The sequence below is a fragment of the Gavia stellata genome, chromosome 4, assembly GCF_030936135.1.
Source record: "Gavia stellata isolate bGavSte3 chromosome 4, bGavSte3.hap2, whole genome shotgun sequence".
Taxonomy (NCBI): domain Eukaryota; kingdom Metazoa; phylum Chordata; class Aves; order Gaviiformes; family Gaviidae; genus Gavia; species Gavia stellata.
This window is the reverse complement of record NC_082597.1, coordinates 69,587,614-69,612,569: the sequence shown is the minus strand read 5'-3', so window position 1 is coordinate 69,612,569 and position 24,956 is coordinate 69,587,614. Positions and strand designations below refer to the sequence as shown.

Below are 24,956 nucleotides of genomic sequence, written 5' to 3'. Positions count from 1 at the left end.
CCTGGTAGTCCACCCAGTGAACTTGTAGCACAGTGGTGAACAGATCCCAGGTCTCAAAGCCTGATGCCCTGTCCAATGGATGGCCTTGGCATCCAGGTATGCTTTTTGCTTTTTAATTGATTTTGCCTCCTGGCAACATGCTCTCCCTGACCCTGTTATAGTGACTCCCCTCAGAAAGGGTAGAATGAATGTGGTAATAAGCAAATGTCTGCTGGAGACTTCATACCAGTTCTCTAAAAGGAACACAAATTTCAAATATTACCAACAGATTGATAAAGTCTAGATATACCTCACTTGTGCCTTCTACCTCCAGAGCTAAGGGATACAGCCCATGGTACATGCATATTTATCCAAAAGGATTGATGTGGTAATTCAAGGGGTCTACAAGCTCCTTTCCAGTGGGGATAGCCCATTGCAGCCCCCAGAATGGTTGAGAGGGAAGTGGGGTCAAATGCCTCTACTGTACCACCCCTGTCCATCCTGTGCCCGCTTGTCACCTGCAAGGAGAGTGCGTTGCGCTGGGAGGGCTTGCCCACCAGTCCCTGTTCTTTACGTTTCTTGAACTTCCGGAAATACTCCTGAATCAGGAAAGTGGCGTAGAACTTCCCGACGGTCACCTCATCATCTGCAAAGGGGTATTAAAAAAAAAATAAAATTAAATAAGCAACTGATTTTAAACAGTGTATTTGCTAATGCGAGCCTTGCAATTTGCAGCAGAAACACTAGGCACCACAGTACATCTCTGCTTTTTATGGCATCAGGATGCAGGGCTGAAGGAAGGGATTTCTCCACAGCCAGAGCTTGCTGTAAGTAGTCAGGAGGAAAGGTTAGTGTGGCATTTGGATAGACTGGCTCTGCTGGCAGAGTACCCCTATAGCTGTGCACCTCTGGATGTATGTTGTTTATGGTGAAGTGCCTCTTACCTTTGCAGTCTCTGGTATTGGCTTACCACATAGGATCTTGCTATAGCAGCAGCCTCCCAGTCTGGGTCAACACATGCTGCTCTGTCTTATGATAGCCTGGGATAATACATACTCAGAGTCTGGGCTCACCAACAGTATCTGACTGACCATCCATCCCAGACCTGATCTGGCCCTTCTCTGCATTGAAATTCTGTCTGGTTGTGCCTAGCATGGGTGTGAGTGAACCACAGTGACCACCTCTCCCCAGAAAAGCAGTCATTGCTGTATTCTCACTCAATACAAACTGTCAATGAGCCAAAATGTGCACTAAGTTTTTATCCAGGTAACTCTCCTTCCTTCTCCAAACCTACTGGCAATTTTGTAAGAAATGGTCCACTGACTTCAGAGCAGACTGAGCAAGGTTCAGGATCTGGCTTCAACTGTTAACTAACTACCAAGTACTGTTTTGTACTATAGCCCCTGGAGCCACCTGGAAGGTCAGTGAAGGCCACACTGAATTCCCATGCACCTGGGGTCCCAAGAAGTCTAGCAAAGGAGTTGCCCAGAAGCTGGGGCAGGGCTGCTGCATAGAAACACACAGCAATCTGTTACACCAGTTCGGACTGGCTGAGGAATGTGCCCAGGTACATGAGTCTTTGACAGGTATCATAGCAGAAAGCAGTTACGTGAGTAAAATAAGACTTATATGCTATAGTAAAGTCAGTTTTGCCAAATATGAAGGGGTTATGAGATGGGGCTGCATACTTAACTTGAGTGTGAGACCATATCTGTTATGCAATCAGATAAAGCCCACATCATCCTCTCTGGAGCTACTTAGCTCTGCCTGCTTCCTTTGCCCCCAGCAGGCACCAGGTAATGTCCAGGGGAGCAAAGGCCTATGATCAAACTGGGGCAAGATCTAGGAATAAAGGTTTCTAACTCCTATTTATACACTTTTTCTTCCTCCCCTGATTTCTCAGCAGTAAGAACACGACATTCAAGTTAGTACAGGCAGAAACAGATCTCAGCCTGATGAAATACAGGTAACAGCTTGTAGAAGAAAGCTTGTCCCCCATATTCCACCTGATGATCACAAGGTGCCATAGGGCACGTCAGGTGGGGAAAAAGACAGAGAGATTCAGAGACTGGGACAAGATCCTGCACTCACCACCTGCGGGGGGCACCACCTGGTCCAGCAGCTTCATACTGGTGCGCTTCCAGATTTTCTTAATTATTGCTCTCAGCTCTTCGTTGGCTTGCTCCAGGTTACCTGCAGGGTGAAAATCATCAGAGACGGGAATTAAGCAAACCCTGCAGATGAACAATTTCATGTCTGGCATGGCAATCTTACGAGGAAAATATCAGAGCTTTTTCAATGGCGGAAAGTTTTGGGCAAAGAGATGCTCTGACCATTGCTAAAGCTCCCTCACAGCAAGAGGTCTTTTTCCTAAATATGCAGAGTCATGTCAGGGTAGCAAGGTGACTGTGTTACTGATTGATAGTCTGCAACAGCCAGAAACAACAGAGCCATGGTACTACTTCATCCCAAAAAGCAACAATCTCATCTAACACTTCAAATTTTAATTGAGATCCAGTGAAGGTTAAATATGACGACAATAGAGATCAGTTAATGGGAAACTACAGCTTGGGGAACACAGATAACTGGTGGTAAAGATGCATTTAGAAATCTGAAGACCTGGGCCTTCTTGCAGCACTTCCCAAGAATTACATGTTGCAGTTCCTGCCTCCCAGCAGATATGAAGTTCTTCACATGGTGCCAAGAGTCTGCCTTGGAGAGTCTGCACAGTGCTCTGACAAGGCACCCCAGGCATGTGCAAGGCCTTCACTATCTGACTCAGAGGACTGTCCCAGGTTATTCGTGTTTATTCTCTGAAGAACAGCATAGGCTATAATAAGCCTTTTATGTAACTGTCTGAACTTAGACTTTACATGTTCCTCCAAGGGGCTCTGAGCTAAATGAGACATTAATTAAGCCACACTACCCCTTTGAGAGTGCGTGAAGCACATGCGGTTTATGTCCTTTCCTTCTAGATACCCATTTCCTCCCAAACTACTCACCTTCAGTTTAATTTCTTGATTTATGTACATGCAAACCCCTTATAATTGAAGCTCTCTTCTCTCCCTATGAAACCACTATCTTGTCCTCCTAAAGGTGCTGTTCCTGCAGATTTTCTTATTGCTCCTCAGCATTAAGGCTCCTCAGTGTGCTGAACAGGGCTCTGCATGGCAGTAGTTCTTTTAAGAGGATGCAGTGAAGATAGGGCCACTAAGTAACTTGGTGAGGATGAAACAGGTGGACAGCATCAAAAGCAGAAATCTGACTCAAGAGAGCTAATTCCAAACTCCTGCCCTAACCACTTACAAGATCCTGCTAAGGCAAGAAAGAAAGCAGTTTGAGGCTTTAGGTGGTTTCCCAGGAGTTCACTGGCAATGACTCCGAGAGTTTGAGGCTAAGACGGACAAGAAAATTGAGTCCTTTTTGGGTCTCTGTTTCATAAGACACAAGATGTCCTACAGGGGTTGCGGTTGGGTTTTTCCTCAGGAGAGCCTCTTTGGCTACAGTCAAATTTTGTTTAGCACAACATTCAAGGCCTTAATATATTTTTTTAATTTTACCACTTTTTTTGGCTCAGCTGTCAATATAATCCTGGCACAGTAAGCTAGGGTGCTCCTGGTCTCTGCTTTCCATGCCACTCCTGAGACAGAGGTGTTTAGCTGTGAATCACAGACCTACACGCTCTTTTAGAGCATCTCATTAATAATACATGAAGCCAGGTTTTGACTCAGGACCAGTATCTTTCATTAAAGCAGGTGACAGAGTGCAACAAAGGGGACAAGCTGAGCCCAAAATCTTGCCTACTTTTCCTGACTGTGCCCGCTGGTCTATGTAAAGCTATTAACAGTCCCCTCACTTCTCATCTGTCTTTAGGCCTACAACACCACTGTCACTACAATGTGATGTTAACTCATGGTAATGAAAGCACAGGAGGAGTTTCAGTGAGGTGAGACCCTCGAGTCCAAGCTCTTCTGCCTCCCTTGGATTGGAAGGTCAGTGGCAACAACAGTCAAAAAGTGGCCCAGCCTTGCAGCCAGTTTGCACAGGGGGAGGCTTCTTTGCCCTTCTTCCTTCCCCTGATTGCTGTTTGAGCAGACATTGATCTGAAACTTTTAACTTTGACACCATTGTAAAGAACGTGATCAGGAATCTGAGATGATACCATGGGAAGCACCAGCTTTCTAGGTAACTGGAAACACTGTTCTCTCCCTAGAAGGTATTATTCCTCCAAACATCTTTACATTGCTTTTTGTACCATGTGCTGCATATGAGTAACTGGGATCATTTTACACGAGATGTCCCTATTGTTGTATTCCAGCTCAGCACACTTTGGTGTGAACACCACTCAGCTACCTTTGTGCCCTTGCAGTCAGCAAGCTTCTTACCTTCTGTCTTGATCCTCAGTGCTGTTCTGACCAATGCAAAGAGAGTGGCATTGAACATGACAGTCCCATCACTGTTCAGTGGCATATTCATGGAGACAAGGCGCTGTGGAGTAAGGAGAAGAAAGAGAACAATCATACTGCCAACAAATGGGCTGAGTATGCTCTTCCTTATGTCCTCATGATGCCCTCCAGACCTGCCACCCCTCTTATGCGAGCATCCATGGCCTGTGGATTTAGTCATACAATTATAAAAGTACTTGTAATATCCACCGATGGTCCCACCCATGGTGTGTTTGCCCTCCGGTCCCTCTCCCGTTGCTAGATACTCTGTTTTCTTCAATGTGGCTATCACTTTCTAACCTTTGTTTTCCCCAGTGGCTAGTGGGCATTTGCCCACGGTATATTACACAGACGGAGATTTGTTCCAGTCCCCAAACCATTTGGCTTTTAAATGACACCTTTATTTCTTATCAGGAGCAAACTGATTTCTTCATACCTCATGAACTACCTGCAAACTTGCCTGCACTAAAGCTGTGCCTGGTGCAAATGTATATAAACAGAGAGCCAGAATCTTTCTTTTAGGTGACAAGCTTGAAGAAAGGGGATTAGCTGAACCTGAAAGCTGGTCTGCTTTATCCAAGTATTCCCCCTCTCCCTTTTAAAACAAGGCTGTGTCTGCCCTGCAGTAATTCTGTAAAGCCATGTAGGACAGAGAGTGAGTGCTAAGTACTGCTGCAGCTGCAGGGTGAACTTCAGTGAGATCAACAACATATATCTGAGACAGGTGTAGAAGAGTCACCAGATCGTACATCCTTACATCTGTCTCAGGAGGTAAAAGACACCAGGGACTTTGTTTGAACTCTTATGCTTTCAGGGGTTGATTTTGTTTGAGCTCTGTCTTCTGCCACTTTTATGCAACAGGCCTGATTCAGTACCAAATTGGAGGAAAGGGTGTCATCCCCCATCACTACCACTGCAATCATAGACTGGGGGGTTTGAATGAGATTGAGACAACAAACAATTGCTGGACAGCAGACTGAAGGGGATCAGCATTAGGCCACAGAAGTCATATATTTCTGTGTACAGGCCCCAGGCTTTGTATTTTGCTCCGAGACTGACATAGTGTCACTGCAAGTGTCACATACAAACTCTGGGACTTGTGAGGAGATGAACAAAGAACTTCAAGTGAAGGAAGCATAAAGGTTATAAACATGTCATTACTCACTAGAGAGAGTCCTTTTTCATAGCTGGAGTCTCACAACCAAAGAAATGAGTGAGGCATTTTCACAGAAAATCTGTCTTTGCCCTTCCCGTATTTTAATACCACACCTACCCTGCTGTTTAATATCTGTCGGTTATTTAAGCAAGAACGAGAGATAATGCTAGGTTTTTGGTACACTGCTTAGTCCAAAGAAAATCTCATAGATATTTTTACTTGCCCTGTTATTGCTGTCTGTCCTAACATGTCTTGGGATGTGTGTTTGATACCGCAAGCGTATGTGTGGTTGATTCAGTGCTCGATATTTGAGAGCTGTAGTTAGCATGGCTGCTCTCTCCTAGCTAGAGAGAGGGCTGGCGGTGCGCTGATGCCTGTGACTCTCCAGCCCTCGGCTAGCTTGCTGCCGCTCGGAGGAGCCGGGGAGCAGCGCAGGGCGGCCGGGGGGCCGGTCCCAACACGTGCTGTTGCCGGCTCCGCCGCGGCGGGGCAGCACACGCCGCCGCTCCCGCCCCGCTCCCGCCGCGCCCCGCCGGGACCAGCGCGAGCCCCCGCCCGGCGGGCGGCGAACCGGGAGCGCCCAGGCTGTGCGGCAGGCTTGGCTAGGAGGTGCCATCGCGGGGTATTCAGCTGCTGTAACTCCCGGCCTTCCCAGAGCCGCAGCGTGCCTTACTTTGCAAGCCACCCGGTGAGGGCAGAGCTTCCCGAAGCCCAGGGGGGGCTGAATCCGCCGGAGCAGTGTCACCACGTCCAAGTGTTTGATCCGTCCCCTAAAGAAGAAAGCACAGTGAGGGTCGCATCCTTACCATGGGGCGACCTGCTGATCCACCTGCAGAGTGCGGGTGCAGCTACAAGTATCACTGAGATCGTTCCAGCCCCACACTGCCACTCTCTGTAGCCTGGGCATCGCTGAGGGTATGTATCATTTCAGGCCTCTTGCATTCGGCGCATTCCTCAGGATTTGCCCAGTGCTCGCATAACTCCTACTAGTACAGAAAACCCAGCTCTCAGTCATACACAAGTCAATACTTGCAAGAATTGACTTCAGTGTTTTGAATGCTGCCGTTCCTCAGTGCATGAACGGAGAATTTGGGGTTGTCCCCCCACCACTGACCTGCTCAAAATCTACAGCTGCTTGTTTACCTGTTGGTCTTAGGGCTATAGCAGGCACCGAGGTGCAAAGGGTGTCTTTCTTCCTGGTGCTTTACCTCCCATATAAATAGCCCCAAGCCATTGTCTTTTGGTACTTGTTTATGCTTTGGGCTGTCACTGGAGACAGTGCAAAATGAAGTCCTGAATTTCCTCCACGGGAGCGGCTGGGTTTCTTTTAAGTTCTGTAAATGGCATCTCAAAAGAAGAATTCTCTCATGGAGGGAGGAGAGCTACCAGAGCCAGAGGTGGGGCTTCAAGCATGAGACATGGATGGGGAAGAGCTTAAAAAGAACTTCCCATTTATAGGTGGGAAGGAACAGGATGTCATCTGGACTGAGCGGCTATTTATTATATGGCTTCAGCCACTGCAGTCTTGCCTTCAAATAAGCACAAATAGTAGCATCTGTTTTGTTAACAAACAGTATTCTGTGCTTAACCCCTATCCATATTAAAAGTCTCTCCAGGCAGTCACCATGGATGGGAAGAAGGGCTTCAATTTACGTATCACTCTGATAATGTGACATGGCCTCACACATTGCGGAATCTGATCCCAAATTAATCTTGACACTATGTCTTCTAAAGAGATCTGCTTTTAGTTTACTCCAAGATCTCTTTCCATGGTTTTTGCATTATGAAGGGGGCTTTGCAATTACAATTGTCAACTGTACTGTTATGCCACAGGGATCTAAATGCACTTTAAGCCTAAGCATGTGTCAAACAGAGCATATAATACTGAATGTCAGTTAAGCCCTTGGGTGAGTTGTTCTTGTGTAACTTTAAATCCCTGCAGGTCTGCTGATGTGAATAACCCTGCAGACAACGTAACGCAGCCATCTGAAGGTACAGGTTGTGATGAGCCTATATGACACATGACAAAATGGAGATTTGAGCACAGCAGCTCTACTGTGAGTAGAAAGTCAAATAGAAGAGTCACAGCTCAGTATCTCAAACACATGCGACAATAAACCAACCCTCTAACCTCCTTTGCTCAATCTCCTGCTGCCCCTTCCTAAACAGTCTATATCTCCCACTGACTGAAAGTGAAGCAATGTCCTGCCAGGTAACAGTGCAGCCTAAATGCTGAGATTTTTGTGTGCATCCTTGCACTGCTGGCTTATGGATTCACCAGCAATACCTTGTGGATGTATCTATTTTAGGATTTTTGCAGAAAAAAAGTGCTCCTGCAGGAGGAACATGGCACTTACTGCACTGGGTCTAGAAAACAGAAAATAATGGACCTGTTCTTCCGAGGAGCTCTGATATCCAGGCTGGGTTACTTACTTGGCTTCAGGGTCATACTCTGCCCAGATCCTTTTAAACTCATCCAGGTGGTGTGGTCCTAAAATGGACCAGTCCCGTGTCAGGTAATCAAAGTTATCCATTATAACAGCTACAAAAAGATTGATGATCTGCAAACAAGGACAGAGATGACTTGATGGATGAGGCAGGTAACAGTAGACTTTACTGGGTTCACCATTTAAGGTCTCGATTTGGACTCATAAAACTAGGAAGCTATCGCGGGTGGGTTGTCTGTTCTCCCATGCCAGCCTCCCAGTTTAAATGGGAAGATCCCAGAGGTGGGATATTCTCAGCTGGTCACATTTTTCTCTTCCCTACCGAATGGATGAGGCCCAAGTTTGCAGAATGCTTAGACATGCTGTGATGGCTTTTTATTTACCTGTGTCTTTGCCCAGCAGAACGGGGTAGTGGTGGGAGAACCTGGGATTTATCCTCTACAGGCAGTGGGGCTGAGATAAAAGTCCTTTCTTCTGGCCCAAGTCCAAAACTTTTAAAAGGTTGCTGCTGTTCGCTGGGAGAGTTTTGTGCACTGATACCAGCTGCAGAGCATGTGCTGTCGCTCTGAGCAAGGCCGCATTGCTAACAGGGAGCAGATGCAAGTGGGATATGTGTATTCTCACAGTCATTGCTGCTGGCAGGGGAGGAAAAACCTGCTCAGCAGCCAGAAGGAAGGTAGGAGGGAAGGTGGGAAGTGTGGCTGAGGTGTTGCTAGCCTCAGCACAGCCCACAACACGCTAATTTGGTTTTCTCATTGAGGCGGAGGGGGGAAGAGTGCTCCGTTGCTGTGCACAAAGGATTAGGATTGGAAGCAGAGCATGCCTCAGAGCTGGAGGGAGAGGCAGGAATGGCAGTGACCAAGGGGGTGTTGTCACTGAAAGGATGCTGCTGGGAAAGACCCCATGGGGAGATTTTCCCTCTTTGAGATCATTCTTCTGCTGTGTAGTGCTGATATCTGGGGAGGCAGGGGCTCAGTCTGACAGAGGGCAGGTTTCAATTGCTGGGGCTGACTCACCAGGAAGGCACAGAGCATGTAGAAGCTGATGAAATAGAAGACGGCGAAGCTGCTGCCACAGGAGTGATCGGCTTCGGTGGAGTTGGCCGGCTCTGACTCTGGGTCGCACTTCTTGTCTGGGAGACATGCCAGCATGATTTCCTGCCAGGCCTCACCGGTGGCACACCTGGGCATGGCAAAGGGCAAGGGAAGAGAGGAGTGACCTCCGATGTGAGAGAGTCTGGCACATTAGCAACCTGTTCCCGCTGCCATGAACGTTAATGGGAATTTTGCCACTGAGGTCAATTAAGAGCAAGTTAGGCTGATGGCTCAGCTTTGACATACACTGGCATACCCTGCTCCTCTTTTTGGCTTTGTTGCCATCATCAGCATGTTGTTCCTGACTGGTTTTGCATAGTCTGGGTACAGGGCTGTCATGCTCCAACCAGCCAGAGTCATCGAGACATGTGTGACATGGCTACGGATTGCATGAAAAAACTCCTTGAAAACGAGGAGACAGTGTTGAATTTGTGCCAACTCCCCACCCCTTCAGCACCCCTCCCTGGCCCTGGCACACCTGGAGCAGGATGATGAGCTAAGCTGAGCTGGGCATGGCCATGCCAAAGCATGAGTGGGAGTTCATGTCTCCTTCCCTGCTAAAATAAGCTGGAAGTCATACTGGCTCAATTTGAACGAAAGGAGAAGTTTGTGATGCATATCAACATTTGAGAGCACTGAAAACTGGCTACCTTCCTTCTGAGTAGGAGGACTTGCCTCCCTCCCCAGCACTGAGTGTTGGCCAGTGTCAGCTGGCAGGGTACAAGGCTTAACGGACTGGTTGTTTCATCTGACGTAACTCCTAGGCTCCCCCGCTAAGGGACAACCTATTTCTACTCACCTCGTAAGCATGACATGGTAGAAGGTGATAAGCTGTGCCCAAGAGCAGAGGAACCGTGCTCCCAGACTGACACAATCCAGAGCTGTCAGACACCCACCTGAAAAGCAGCAGCACTGCCTGGGGGAAGGTCTGGAAGTTGTTGTTGCGGTTGATTTCTGTGGTATCGTTCAGCGCAATTTTACCAAACACCTGGCAGAAAGCAGAGGTCTTTTCAGGTTAGCCCTGCACAATCCCCAAACCTCTTATCATCTGTAGCTCTTGGTCTCAACCTGACTGATACTTAACAGAATCTGCTCTTCTCTTAAAAAATTGTTTCCACAGGTTGCTTCCCTTGCTTGTGCTTTATCACCAGAAAAGCACTCATTTTCTAACAAGAGGCATCTTTTGTTAAAACAAGACATCCTTCCTTACTTCATACACTGTGAATACGTGATATGGGGCCTTATTTTAACAGGCACTCATATGGGGAGGGGGTCCAGCTGAAAGGAATCAATAACACAGATGAAAAGGCTCCTTCCTTCATTGCTTATCTGTCTTCACCAGGAGGAAATGATAGCAAAAGACCAGCAGCTGCAAAGCCTTAAGCTTCCAACTCTGTGGGGTGCCTTGGATCTCCCAAAATAATGTAAAGTACGTTGCCTTGGATCGGGAGATTGTCCAAATGCTTGCCCTTCTAGTAGCCATGCTTGTCACCAGCAGGTGTTTCAGGCCCTGCCCCCAGAATGCAGCAGTGTGAAGATGATGACTAGATTTGCCCAGACAAGGATGGCTTACAGCTCCCTTGCATGCCCAACCGACTGCTGCTGCACCAACTAGTTCTTCCAGCCACAGCACGAAGCCTGCAACCACCAGCAGACCTTTCTAGGGGCCTGCCCTTGGATGTGAAGTCCCCAGTGCAGGAGAGTTTCAGGCTTCTTTGAAAACGTTGTATATCGCTTTGGCACTTTCAGGCACCAGGACTGAGAGTTTAACAAACCTTGCCTGGCAGAAAGGTCTCTGCACAGCATAGTCAGGACTATTCATTCCTCATCGATAGCAACGTGACAGAGATCTCAAGGACTGAGAGCTGTAATCTTGTAGCCAAAACGAGCAGCAGGAACAGAGCAGCTCTGGAAGAACATGGAGCTTCTTTTCAAGCAAATGTCACCGATAATTAACACCCCAAGAGAAACAACGACGTGGAGAGAAGCGCAGAGACAATGGCGGGGAGGCCATGCCAGACAGGAGGGAGGGTCTGCACATGGCAGGCTTTCTGCAGGGGTTCCTCACGGACGTGAGGGCCTTCCCCAGCCCTGACCGCCCCCATGCCGCGGCTAGCAGTGAAAGCCACAGCTGCACTGAGGAGGAGCAGGAGGACAGATTAAATGCTCAGAGGCAGTTTGAGCTGAGGCAGCCCATATTTTTCATTTCAGGCAAGCGTAGGCAAGGGAACTTCCCGTGCTGGAAGTCTGATTTTCCTTTTGACTCTGCGGCTTCCCTCACACACGAGGCGCTGGCGGCAGCTACTACAGGTGCTTTGTATTAGGCACCTATGAGGAGCTGCAGGTAGAGGTTCCTCTCTCACGGCCTCTCCAGTCTGTGCCTCCTGGGCCATGATATAAGTGGCTTCATCCATCAGCATCAATTTGGATTTTTCCACTTGACTACATTAGGTAGTGAGGCTTGAATGTTGTTTCGCTCCAAGTCAGGGCAGTAGCTGAGATAAAGTGGTAGGTCTCCTTTGTGTGTGAAATTCTTATATTTTCATCCGATCTGGTACATCTAGTCTTTCAAGGTAGCTGCTTAATGGAGTGAGGAAGGATTTTCCTTCCTACGCATTCCTATGTGTGAGGGAACTCTATGTGTCAGCAGGTTCCAGAGAGCAGCATACAAAATGTCTGAGATGCCGTTTGGACAAAAAGTGATGATAACAGGTCTGTGGGCTCTAAGCAAAGAGGGAAGATAAGAAAAGTTGGTTTTCTCATTGGAAGGCAGGAGGGCAGGAAGCGATCTAGTAATCTAGATCAATGTGAAAGACAGATGTATGATCTTCAGGCTGCTGAGATGATTAAAACAGAGGCTTGAACGTAAGCCAAGGATTAAATAGCCAACTTAGAACTAGCTGACCGAGAAGGGAATAGAATTACAGAGTAAAATATCTAGCCCTGGCAGTGCCTCGATCATTGTAGACCCCATCTGCATGGGTGCTTGGAAGCCATTTTTAATGCTTTGTATAGCTATGTAACAGTAGTGTAATACTCTTAGGTGATTTTCTGTATAGCACAGGTAATCCTGTAAGATCTTAACCATTTGAGCTAGTTAGGTATTAAAGACAAAACTGGCAAGTTTACAGTATGAGCCTAGTAGACTAAATGACAGCTGTAATTACTGGGGGCAAGTGAGATAACCTATGATAGTTCAAGAAAAGATTGGTTCTATTTTTCAAATTGGGGGAGGGTAGATGAAGTCTGTGAAAAGATGTAATTATAATAACAGGAAACAAATTAAAACAAGGTCACAGAGGTCAGATGAATTTTGTTACAAATTCTGTTGGCATTGTGAAACCAAGAAGCCTGGCATGTTTGAAGACCTCTGGAAGCAATTATGCCATGCCTTTCTATACTTTGGTCTCTGGTACCAGATGGCTGACTTGTCTGAGATGTTTGATTAACACCACAGTGGAAAGTGAAGCTTAGTTTGAAAAGCAGCACAGGAAATGAGGCTGGGACTGTCACAGACTGTGCCTATATCACATGCTTTCTTCAATGGTCTGTATGCAACATCGGTTCCTTGCACAGATGAACGCTCAGGCCAGTTCCAAGTTCATTTTGCAAACTGAATAGGATATTGTATTGATGCAGCTTCCTGAAGAACAGGCACAAACACAGAGCATCGGTGTGTTGGGTCTGATCCCATTTTTACCTTCACAGGTATAAATGAAAAGCTGCTCTTTACAACTCAGTGGAAGTTACACCAGCGTGAAAGTGATGCAAGAGAAAAATTGCATTTGTTTAGTGCATAAGCCCACTAAAACAACTATTTTGAACCAATGAGCGAGGCAGTAAATCTCCTTTGCCACCGCTGCTGGATATTCCTTTGAGAGCGTGGAGGGCAGGCACAGTCCTTTTACTGTCTGCATATTGCATTCTGCCATTAAATGGGTCGGGTTTTGTTTTTTTCTAGAGTGCATTGTGCTCCTATTGGAAGTGCATAGGCAGACAATGTTTTCCAACCAAGGTTAGCTACCATCTTACCTTACTGGGCAAAAACATTCTTGTAAGCTCCTACAACCACACATCGATCTAGTTACCTTACAAGTCAGTTCCCAAAACTCTAACATGAGAAGACAGACACAGTTGAGCTCTTTGGCATCACTTACCTGCATCCCGATCACGGCGTAGATGAAGAACAACATCACTATTAAAAGAGCCACATAGGGGAGAGCCTAGAAATGGAAAAAAAAAAAAAGCGAGCACTGTGTCTCCACTGACCCCGGTACACTGGAGCCTGATTCGTGCTCCTGGCTTTGGGAAACTGGGCAGAGGCTGGCCCCAAATGTGGAATCTGTAATTTGGCCAGGCGGCCACTAGATGCCTCTACAGGCCCACATTTGCTTGTCCTCCCCGCCACCACCCTGCTGCCACCCAGCTCAGGCAGGCTCTGCCTCTGCTCCCGCTCGTGATGGTGTAGCTCTGCTGCCTTCAAGTCAGTCCTGCCCTTGACAGAGTGAGGAAAGCGAGGGCAAAAACAGCGTCTATAGCTGCTTACCAAGAGGAGAAAACTCTCATAACCAGTATTATTCTGGCACTAATGGCAATGTGATTTTTTCTGGATCCAGTCTGGTAAAATCAGAAACGCAACAGCCACTGAGATCTAAATTCAAGGCTTCTGCTACAATGGTTGGTACCATCCTAAGTACCTAAAGCAGCATCAGCTTTGTTCCCTGTTCAGCGTTAGGTGTCTGTGATGGTGTCTGCAATGCACTAAGTGTCTGTGATCAGCTGCCGAAGAGGAAATGCAGAGCTCTGATACTCAGAGCTGCCTCGTAAGGAAGAGGCCAGTACAATCAGCCAAGTGTTGAGTGCTATCGGTTTCCTCCACTAGCAAGGGCACAGCTCGGGACCTCACAGGCTCAGGCTTTTGAGGAGGAATTTTCTACTCTGTTGCGTTTGAAATACATAGCGCTCAGACCAGAGATTTCCAAACCTTACTTCAGAGGCAACGGGGGGGCACATTCATCCTGAAAATGTGAGTACAGTCCCTGATCTGGATTTTGAACACCCCATTTCACAGAGTATAAAAAGCCTACAACATTATTATTTTTTTAATATAAGATTATTTACACATTCTAACTTTATGCCTAAATTCAACAGGGCTAAATCCTACAGGAAGAATCGAGGAAAAATTTTCACTGTCCCCTAAGGAGATTTGACTAAGATCTGCAGAAATCATCTCAAAGAGATCTGAATATTAAAATGGCAGAAATTCAAACCTTTAAACAATGTCTGTAATCATCATCTTGAGGCTCAGGGGCAGATTCCTCTGTGTTTTAACATGGAGTCAGACAAATCTGTATGGTTACTCCTCAATGTCAGTGGAGATACACCAGCTCAGAATTGGGCTCCAAATGTTTTGTAATGATCTAGTTGGGACTTGATACACACAACACCTAAGTAGAGCTCCTGGGATAGTGTCCAGGCAGGACCTGACTTGCATAACCTTAGCAGTTCTTCTATCTTTCAAATGCGGATGGAAAAAGTGTCTTCTCTCCTGGTGATCTGGCCCTCCACTTTCTTTCCATGTTCTTCCTCTCAGCCCACTCCTCTTCACTGATGCACCTTCCTACTCATCTCTGCCCCTTATTTCCCATGGCTCCTCCAGCTCCCTACCTCCCATATTCTACTCTTCTGACTCTGTCCTCCTCCGTCTCTGTCCTTCCTTGGCTTTACCACTTTGTCCTTGTGATTCCCACGGCTTTGCCTTGCCTTCAGCACCCCTCTCACTTCCTACTCCTCCCACTCGCCAGCCTGGGCTCTGTTGCTATCTCTGCAGCGGAAACCCCATTGAAGATTTTCCCATCACACACTCCTCTGACCAGTGCCCCAACTTGTGTGTAAGCACTGTGCGCCATGTACAGGGCACATGGTAGTTATGATGGGATCTGAACTCCAGCACAAGTTCATTGCTTATTAGGCTGTCCTGTGTGAGCAGAGACACTTCCTGGAAGCATGTGAGGACACGGAGAAGAGCCCATGCCAGACAAAGTCTGCAGGGATCCCAGATTTTGACAGTGGGAGCGGCTGAGTTAAGAGCTCTGCACAGTGGCTATTCTTAGCTACGAAAGGAGCCTCCCAGTAGCAGCAAGAGGAGGAGGTCTGAACAGAGAATACCATGTTATAAATGGCTACAGGCTTTCAAGAGAAAAGATGCTTGCAGTGCTGCTCCCCCCACCCCCCCACCCCATGCTGTGGAAGATGCCTCCCTTGATCCTTTCTCCCATCACCCTACAACCCTGCCTAAAAGTGACTCTCTAATCAAAGAGGTCTGAAGGTCACTGGAGGGAAGTACCAGGCACTCCCTTTCCCATCCATCTCATCCTCTCCAGCCAAGAGCCGTGGCAAGCTGAGCTCAGGATAAGAGCTAGCTATTGCTAAAGAGGCTGGAGGGGCACAGGGGCAAGGGAGGAGAAGTTGGAACTGGAAAGTGTGACTCTGTCCCCTGCATCAGGGATGGCTGAGCTGTGCCAAGGGAATCTCATTCCTATGCACACAGACAAAATGGTTCCCACTGGAGCTGCTCAAATAACAACCTGGAAGCTAGCAACCGTATAAGCAATGGAAAAAGTCACTTGTGGTATGGATGTGTCAGAAAACTGCTGTGCAATATTAGATCCTCTGGCAGTCAAGGAGTGTGCAAAATGAGAGACCTTTGCATGAGCCTGGTGGTCTGGCTACCATGACCACCTGAGAGCTGCACTGGAAAAGGTCCAGACGGATACCTGGTGTACACATGTGCTAGTTCTGCTGACAGAGACAGAAGTCATGGTGATCCACAGCACTGCAGGTTTTGGACCCAGCTTGTGTTGTTGCTGGTGAGATTTAAGTTTTAAAGCGTGGATCAGCTCCTTTCCCATTTGAGTCGATACAAATGCTGTTGACCATTTAAAGCCTCAATCTGAGGGGTATATGGTTGCTGTTTCAAGACTTGTGTGTTGCACAAGTTACTCTTTCATGCTTTTGTCCGGTGGTGTGTCCTGCATCTTTTCTCATGTTTAGACCACCATTTGTATTCCTGTGCTGTCTTCCCCTGACACTTCCTACGGACCTGCCCCAGCTAACATCCAGGTTGTGCTGGTCTAGTAAATCCAGGTCAAGTACTTGTAAAATGCAGGAATATGCTATGCTTCATCTCTAACTACCATTTTTCTATTCATGGCTAGGTTAGGGGCTAGTTTGGAAGCAGTTTTTCTAGCAAATAGCTATCTCTTGGTGTTCACCCCCAGAGGTGATGATTCTTACCCAGTCTGGTCTCCTTTGCCTTCCCCTATCTACTCTGGTACTTTATCTACCACTGAAATGCAACCTGCCTCCAGGGCAAAAGCAGCAGCAAATTAATAACTTAGCATCGTTACCAGGGCCAAAGGTGTGGGGCCAAAAAGGTGAAATTATTCCTGGATGAAAGCATGGGGGCCATACACCTTTAATACTCACTGGAAATCCTCAAAACAAGGCTTAAGGGAAACTTAATTGAGACTCAGGCCTTCCCCATAGCTGTGTATTTCACTTAAAGCAACAGACATAAAATACAGCTAAAACAGAAAAAAAAGGAGATTGAAGAGTTGCAGACAGGCAGTAATTGAATTGAACTGAACTATCAAGGCTGTTCAGGAAGGTCTCAAGCAATTACTCATGCTTTAAAGATGAAACTCATACCCAGGCAGTCATCCCCTGCCAGCCCCATTTACTCGAGTCTCAGTCGTGCCACGTGTCACTGGTGCGCACAGCTCTGACCAGCAGCCTTTGAGCTCAGGCACTTGGGTGAAACCCCTCCCCAAGGGGCCACCAAGGGGAAAAAAAAAAGCATTAGGTCTTACTTAGAGATAAGTGAAGGAATACCTGGAAGGACTTGATGAAGGTCCAAAGCAGCGTCCGGATGCCCTCCCCTCGGCTCAGGAGCTTCACGAGACGCATCACGCGGAAGAGTCGGAAGAAGGTGATTGAGATGCGAGAGTTTTCCTCTGCATTCTGGAAGCCATTGGCACAGAGGCAGGAGTTACAACCGCACGGGAGGAACAGGGGCCCTGGGCCACAGAAGACGCTACGCCGAGAGCTCACTGCACTGTTCCTTGTCCTGGTACCGTTCCCTGGGCTTGCACTGACCCAGCACCCCAGGGATGGGCTGAGACTGGTCGAGCCTGCCCTCTCTCCTGTGGCGGTGAGGCTACGCTACGGGGGCTCTTGAGGCCATTAGCCTCTCCCTTCAGGTTGCCTGGACTTTTGGGGATTAGGGATATGTTGTGCTATAAACCCCGCCATTATGCCTCCTCCTCACATTGGAAAGATGCAATTCTCCTTTGACGTTGTACTGGAGGAGAAAGGTACTTTCTCTTTTGACCCGTCTCGGATGTTTTACCCCAGCAAGCGCCTCTGCCAGCAGTTCTGGTGAATCTGGTGCTGGGCATCAGCTACGTGCCGCTTGCTCTGCTGGGAAACAGTAGCAGGTCCCAGGTCTGCTCCGGGGTGCGAAACCCCGCGGGGGCACGGCATGTGCTGCCCCTGCCCCGCTGCTGGCGTCACTGGCAGCCCTGCTGTCCCTGTGCTGCTGTGGCCATGCTTCTGGGGGCTGGGCCGTGGTCGCTTGCTCCCACTGCTCTGCATTCAGGCCTTTCGCATTTCTCATGACCCCTTTGTATTTCCCACAGTCTGCGCACTGACTTTTGTTTTTTTAAAAACATTTTATTTTGGCTTCACTGCTACTGTTCAAGCGTGCAGTATTTTAAAATAGTCTTTCTTCTGGCCTTTTTTTTTTTTCCTCACAGCATCTGCTTTGTCCCTAAGCATTTTCCCCTGGGCCTGTAACCAGCTCTGACGTTCCTCAGCCTTCACACGTGTGAAGCCAACGTCCCTCTGAGCGCTGCTGCGGCGGCAGGCTCACCTGGGCCTTGGCGGAGGACCCGCCGCGTAGCTCGAGGGGAGGCAAGGCACAGAAAATGCCATGTTTCCCAATTCATTAACCCCCTAAAATACTGTGCGAAGCCTGCGGAGCTGGTGGCTTCCACTAGCAACACTGTGGGAATGTGACCTCCTGTCACAGGGGGAGATAACACTGTCACCCTGCCACTTGACCTGCCGTGGAGCAAAGAAGTGCGCAGAAACCCCCTCTCTGTCCCCACCCAGGCTGCAAAGACTGCAGTTTGAGTCTGAACACCACTGAAAGAGCAACATTCGGGAGGAAGAAACAGTGCAGATCACCCCTGCTGTTAACTACTCACCACTGTGTAAACCAAGAGAGAACAGACCCTTTGGATTTCCTGTCACCGGGCAGCGAAAACAGCAGCTGCTTATCTGTCTGCTCCTGATAAAACCCAAGGCACGGGAACCGCCTGGATGTTCGTTTCTGGGATTAAATGTCCAGATGAGGACGTGTACCTGTGCGCTGTGCGTGCTCCTGTTTCCAACCCAGGATGAACAGATTGGCGCTCAGCTCTGTCGGCGCCCAGCTGGGTCCGTGCCTCAGCTCCTGCTGTGCAGCCGTGGGGGCACACAGGGGCCATAGGTGCTCGCTAGTGTGCGTGAACCCCGCTCGCACAGAAAGCGCAGCACTATGTGCAATAGTTCAGGATTGCACCCCAGCTCCAGTTTGTCTCTCTATCTGTGGTGAATCACCAGTGGATATTTTGGGTAGCTTCCCCCAGTCTGCAGCAAAAGCTGACACTTGCTGCCCGTGCAATAACCGGGCGAAAAAGAGAAGAGGAACAGGGTGTGTCAAGGTAAAGCCTGAGTGCTCCCTACATCTCACATCATTCCCATTTTCTGACTTGGACAACAAGCTGGGGGCTTCAGTGAATCAGAGGGAATTGCTCTGAGGTGAAGGAGGGAATGTGGCCTCCAAGAAATCAAAAATCATGGCATTCAATACTCTCAGCACTACAGTCCCAGAGGGCTAACTATAAGGCCACACACCTCTCCCAATCCTACAGAAGTCCTATGGCCTCCATTCCACTTTCTCTAAGAAGCTAAACTCCAATACCACCTAAAAGAGAGTTGAGATCCAAATTTAAAAGTTGTGAGGACAGCAGTACTGCTGTGGTTGTGACCATAAAAAAAAAAAAAAGTGTTTTCTTATTCTACCTGCTGCTGCTGTTGTTGGCTTGGCTCTTTGGATGGCAGCAACCTCGGACATAGGTCTGGACAGAGATTTTAACATTCCTTCATCTTTCGTTGCTAAAAGGAGGCAGCTGCTGTACGCAGGAAATTAACCCTGTCCTCCTAGGGTCCTGGAGTAGGCAAAGTCTAAGCCACGGATAAAGTACAACAAATTCCTCCCTGACGCAAATCTGCAGCTTACTGGCATCAAACCACTTAGCCAAAACCACTCAGTGATGCCTCAAGAGATTATGGTCATTTTAAGACTAGGTGGCTACAGATTAGCCAGTGCTTGAGTAGCCTTGCTTGCTTTCTCCTGGCTTTCATCCAGCTTTTTGAAGGTGTATCATTGCCAGAGGAGGGAGGTTCTGCACAGTGGCAATCAAGAGACTGGAGTTAGTGGAACTCTGTTGGGGTGGCGTGGGAACTGCCTTGTACACCAAGGCAGCAGAGTTTGTGTGCACCATTGCACGACTTACTCTTTTTTGTGCAAAGTACAAACTCAAATGTTACAGCGAATCACCTCATTCAAGAGGAACTTCAGAGTCCCAATCATTTCTAGTCTGGAGGCTTGGACACGAAGTCAACACTGCAAACTCATTCAGCATCACATTGATGGTGACATAGTTTGTTGCTAACAAGAAATCTTACCAGGTCTAGTTCTCTCTTGGTGAGTCATTAGAAGGCAGAACGACAGTTAACTTGACCAAAGGAAAGCTCAGGATGCACAAGAAATACACATGTGCAGCATATTCACAGCTCATGTGAACACCAGACTCACACCAATACACAACATGGCAGCTTCATGCACAAAAAACTAGGCTGGGCTTGGAGAGAGAACTTGTGATCACGGGGAAGAGAATAAAGGAGTGTGTTAGAAAGAGTGTCACAGAAGCTGGGAGAGTGATCTGTATTTTCGGTCTTACCATAGAGGAAGAGCATTGGGTATGTTCAGCTGGCTTTAAAGAAAGGCAGACAGAAATAAGCTGTAATAAGTCTCCAATCAAGAGCCCTAGTAAACTAGGTCTTGGCTAACACAGGAGCAACAAAATGGCAGAAGAGGACAAAAGGGAGTTTGAAAGAAATGCACAAAAGGCTGGGCTTATTCCCTAGGATGCCCAGGATCAAAGCCGGCCATGGCAGAAGCAGATACAACTCCCATTGAATTTAATGTAAGCTGTATCCACTACCACCACATGTGAATTGCACCCAGTATTTCCTGAGTGCTAGACATCCAGACATCCTGGCATCCAGGCAGTGGAGGTACTGATACTGTTAAAATGTTTCTTGTATCACTACTATCAAGTTCAATACAGGGGCTGATTTAGCTCCCCAACTCAGATCCAGGCCATGTCTGCACAGGGACCAGCCAGCTTCTAGTGCATCAGACTGATTTGTAAACCCTTAATATCCCAGTGCTAAAGCAACACTTTCTATCCCCATTCCCTTACACATAGTTCTGGGTGGTAACATTGTTGTTACTAAGACAATGGGTTGGGACAGTCTAAACAGCTCTTGGCAACCCTACAACACCCACTGCCAGCTGTGGAAAGTGGGCTGGTAAAGCTGGTTAGCTTTCTGTACGTTCACCCACCTCACAGCAAAGCTCCAGGGACCCAATGGATGTGTCCTTGGAGGCCAAGCTGAGCTGAGCTGAGCCCTGGTCATGCCTGGAAGAGTCTAGTTGCTGCAAACACTCTTTCTGACATTCCTTGATCAACTTCTGGGGCCATTGCCAATACTGAGAGCAATTCTAAAAAACACCCAAGGCTGCAAATACCCTTAGGTGTAAGAAGCAGAATTGAAAATGAAATAAAACCAGCTTTATCGGGAGTCCTTCAGTTCAATAGTAACATAATCCTTCAGGCCTAACCTCTATCATATGGCCCATATGCCAAACCCATTTGTCATTACTTCCTGTGAGTACATTAGCAAAGCTGAAACTGATGAATTTCTTCTTTTGCCAATAGCAGAATACACCTCTAGTGCCATGGAGGACTCCTACAGCGTGCTCCTGCTCTCCAAGGACACTGCACTAACAAACTGGCATCGTATTTCCTAAGTAAAAACTGTAGTTTGGATGCACAGCCTATTTAGTGATACAGGAAAATGAGAACAATTAAAAAACCAAGGTACACCTAATCATATAATAGTCTTTTGGGTTAACTCATTGGTGTCAGCTTTCATTGCTTTTATCATCCTCTTTCACATGTTTGCTCTTGTGTTTTCTTTTCAGATCACATACAGGCAAAAGTTGGCTTGAATACCAAATAAAGGAGTGGTGCCCATAGAGACATTTCTTACAGACCAGGCATAGATTTTGGTTTTGTGCTGCTGGGCAAACATCTCCTTTCCAGCAAAGAGTTTCTCTGTCCCATCCCCCTCTTTCTAGTTTTGCAAATCATCTTTTCTAACAATAGAAGGACCCTTATTCTGCTAGTTGCTGCATTCCTGGTAGAAGGTACAAACCCCCTTCAAACTAACTGAAGGAGCCCAAAAATTTTCAGCACCTTTCAGGATTCTCCATCCTTCCTGGCTGACTGTGTTGGTGCATCTGTGACTGACTGGCTGAAGAAGCCTTGTAAGTTACTGTGGAATATTATACCTTAATTGTAATTTTGGTATTGTTAGTATTTAATCAGAAAGTGCAGATAATAGTAATATAAAAAGTAAAAAAATCTGTATAAAAGGATATGACTATATAAGACACTGTTGATATGGGATGTTCAACTCGGAGGAGTTGGCATCACATTGAAAAACTAGAAACCAAAGGTTCTGAGTATCTTTGCCACTGCTAAGAAAGTAAAGCAGAGGTTGACTTACTCCTCTCTTATTTCCTGAGCTAACTGGCCTGTGTTTTAACATGGGATCAAAGATGTTGCAAATTATATCACTACCTACAGTAAAGGCTCAAAAGCAGGACGGGAAAGTTTCTGTTAACCCTCTCAGGTGGTATTTATACAAACTGTAGCACTGTGGGCTGAGGTTCCTAATATGCTTGTGCATACAGTATTTTGTGCATGAGTATATGATGGGGAAATCAAACCGCAGCTTCAGGTTGCTGAATACATTTTCTGGTATCCACAAATGTTTCAGAGAGAAGCCAAATCCTACCATTTTGCACCTGTGCCAAAAAGTCACCCATATGGACCTAAGCACAGATATCTGAGAACCTGTTACTGGGACTTTCAAGTGTGGCCATTCCTAACTATAAAGCCGAGAGAGTTATTGCTAGATTTTCTGAGATTCTTCAACCTTGCAAGTGATATGGGTATGCCAATTTTAGGACAAGGACAGGCACCCGACACCTGAAAATGTAGTAGTCACATCAGTTCACAGGGATGGAAGCATGGTGATAGGTACTTGGAATTAAAGCCAGTGTCTAATGCCTGTCTGAAGTGGACAGGATTTCATTTCTACAAATCTCAGAACAATGTACAAAAGCAAATCCTCATCTGTTTAATGTCTTTGAAGGAGCTTTTGGAGAAGCTACACCGCTTAACAGAAGGCAGATTTGACAGTGCTCTGTTTTACTTGCGGTCATCTCTTCCCCTGCATGTGGTCTAACCTGCAAACGAACTTCAAGTATTCTACCCTGCTCTTGTCATTTGGGGCACAAATAGCACACACAAGACATGATGCTCTGCACAATTTCCATTGTAGAGAAAAGAGACCTGAAGTATAAACCACAAATAAGTCATGGGGCATATTAATAGTGATGTAGAAGGGAACCTGCAGGCTAAGAGTGGGAAGAGAAATATCTGAGGCAGGATGCATCTGTGTAAAGACACTCAATGGGGTTGAGTGCAATGAAACGGCTTGGGCCATTTCTTTGTGGTTTTTTTTTTCTCTTGATGTCACCATGTTAAAAAAAGGTAATAGGGATGCTAAGGAGCAGAAGAGGTAAAGAAAAGAAAAGCAGGTTCTAGAAGCCAAAGTAAAGATTCAGTAGGATAAAGACTGAGGGATCCCTGAAGTATGTCTGAAAAGCTCCTCAGAATATTGTTGCCTGCATATATCTCATTTTAACTCTGTTCAATGTGTACCAGAGCACCAACATTTTAAACAGACACATTACTCAAGCTGCTGCTAAACTGTGTGCATCCTTAAAGCCCCTACAGACACAAAAGTGAAAGGCACAGGTTATGCCCATTATGAATTCAGGATCCCAGGTAAGGAGGTCTCTGGGAAAGAAGACAGGTTTATTTAATGGAGAGCTACTTAACATCTCAGAGACCAGAGCACTGGATAAGGTAACTGATAGTACTGTGTTCCTGCTAACTGTGCTCCACCAGGGTAGGTGGGAGTGAGGCTTACTGGCGGCTATTTGCAAAGAACATGCCACCTCCAGATGGGTACAGAGAGCATCAGAGTTTCCTGAACCTCCATACTGACTCACATATCAAACCTGGTGTCTGATCTTGCCATCAAGTCAATGAAATAGTTTTTAACAGGTTGTGTTTATGGGTTTCCAAATCCTGATTATAGCATGAATGCTTTGGAAGCTAGGAGAGGATAAAATTTGCACTCCAGGAGAAGCAGTTTCAATGTTTCAAGGGCAATACATAACAGTCAATATTATATGATGTTTATGCTCTAATGTAATCCATTCTGAAATTCTGAGAAGGGATGACTTGGCTTTTCAGAGCTGTAAAGACAGGAGCAAAAACATATGTAAAAAGACTAAAGACTTTGTACTGTCATGGTAGTATCAAAGCCCCTTGAAATATCCATGGCTTAGAATATCTACTGGATAGATAAAGATTTGGAAGAAAACAATAAGGTGTGTTAATAAATAGATTCAAATGAAAGTTTCAGTAGAAAAATCCTGAGAAGAGATATCAATCCCACCTCATCCCTGTGGAACGCTGGAGATGGAGGACCATGTTGAGAGGTTTGAGGTCCCTGGGGTTTTTGGCTGGTTTGCTGACAGCTATAATGGCTATCCAGAGAAGCAGCACCTAGAAATGCCTGAAGGGGAGCTCCATTAGGTTTATACAGCATATATTTAATCAATATATCCAAGGAGGTTCCTTGACTGCTGGATAAGTATGTTTCAGTAGTTGTAGAAGCCTGACTGCCACTGAGATGATGGTACAGGCAGGAGGCATTCCTATTACCAGCACTGTTGATGGTAGTAATTTTTTTACACACAGGACACACTGAAGATGATGAGTTCAGCTTCTTCAGAGGATCCAGTCTTTGTTAGGAAGTCCAAACTGATTTTTTTCCTGATGTTTGAGGAGTAAAACTTCCTTGCTGATAGTTTTTTTACTTTCTAACAAGACTTCTTCCATTCATAGGGAGGAATCTCTTTTTGCAAGACAGAATCCAGCCTTTATGTTGTGGAGAACTTTGGCCTGGCTTGATCTGGGGAACATTTAAGCGGCCAAATGCACAGTGTTATTGTTGCTTTTTTAGTCAGAGTTGTCTCATTCAATGCAGTGGTACAATGGAAGCCTTCTAATTTTGCTTGGTAGCCCTAGGTTTGAAGAGGTGAGAGGAAACCTGTGTTTGAGACTTTGGCAGAGTATCTTCATATTTCTCAAGAAAACAAATGGTCGGATGCTTATGTTGCCTTTTGTGACAAACAATCTGTAATGGCATTTCTCCACTGAGGAAAATATGGCTTGTGGATTAAGCTCTTAGGAGACCACTTGCAGTAGTTGGTTGTTGGTGATGGATGTCTGCT

At 46.7% G+C, this 24,956-nt stretch overlaps 1 protein-coding gene across 4 annotated transcripts in view; it reads right to left on the bottom strand.

Moving 5' to 3' along the window:
• The window catches only part of CACNA1C (calcium voltage-gated channel subunit alpha1 C), a 490,625-nt gene that overhangs the window by 15,124 nt on the left and 450,545 nt on the right, over positions 1-24,956 (bottom strand). For all 4 annotated transcript variants that reach the window (XM_059816760.1, XM_059816761.1, XM_059816758.1 and 1 more), the window contains 10 exons: positions 20,191-20,223; positions 17,015-17,143; positions 13,279-13,344; positions 10,018-10,109; positions 9,044-9,209; positions 8,014-8,141; positions 6,254-6,350; positions 4,365-4,467; positions 2,071-2,172; positions 498-625 (listed from right to left, as the gene is read on the bottom strand). In XM_059816760.1, the coding sequence (XP_059672743.1) occupies positions 498-625; positions 2,071-2,172; positions 4,365-4,467; positions 6,254-6,350; positions 8,014-8,141; positions 9,044-9,209; positions 10,018-10,109; positions 13,279-13,344; positions 17,015-17,143; positions 20,191-20,223 (1,044 nt within the window). The remainder of the gene's footprint in view (positions 1-497; positions 626-2,070; positions 2,173-4,364; positions 4,468-6,253; positions 6,351-8,013; positions 8,142-9,043; positions 9,210-10,017; positions 10,110-13,278; positions 13,345-17,014; positions 17,144-20,190; positions 20,224-24,956) is intronic.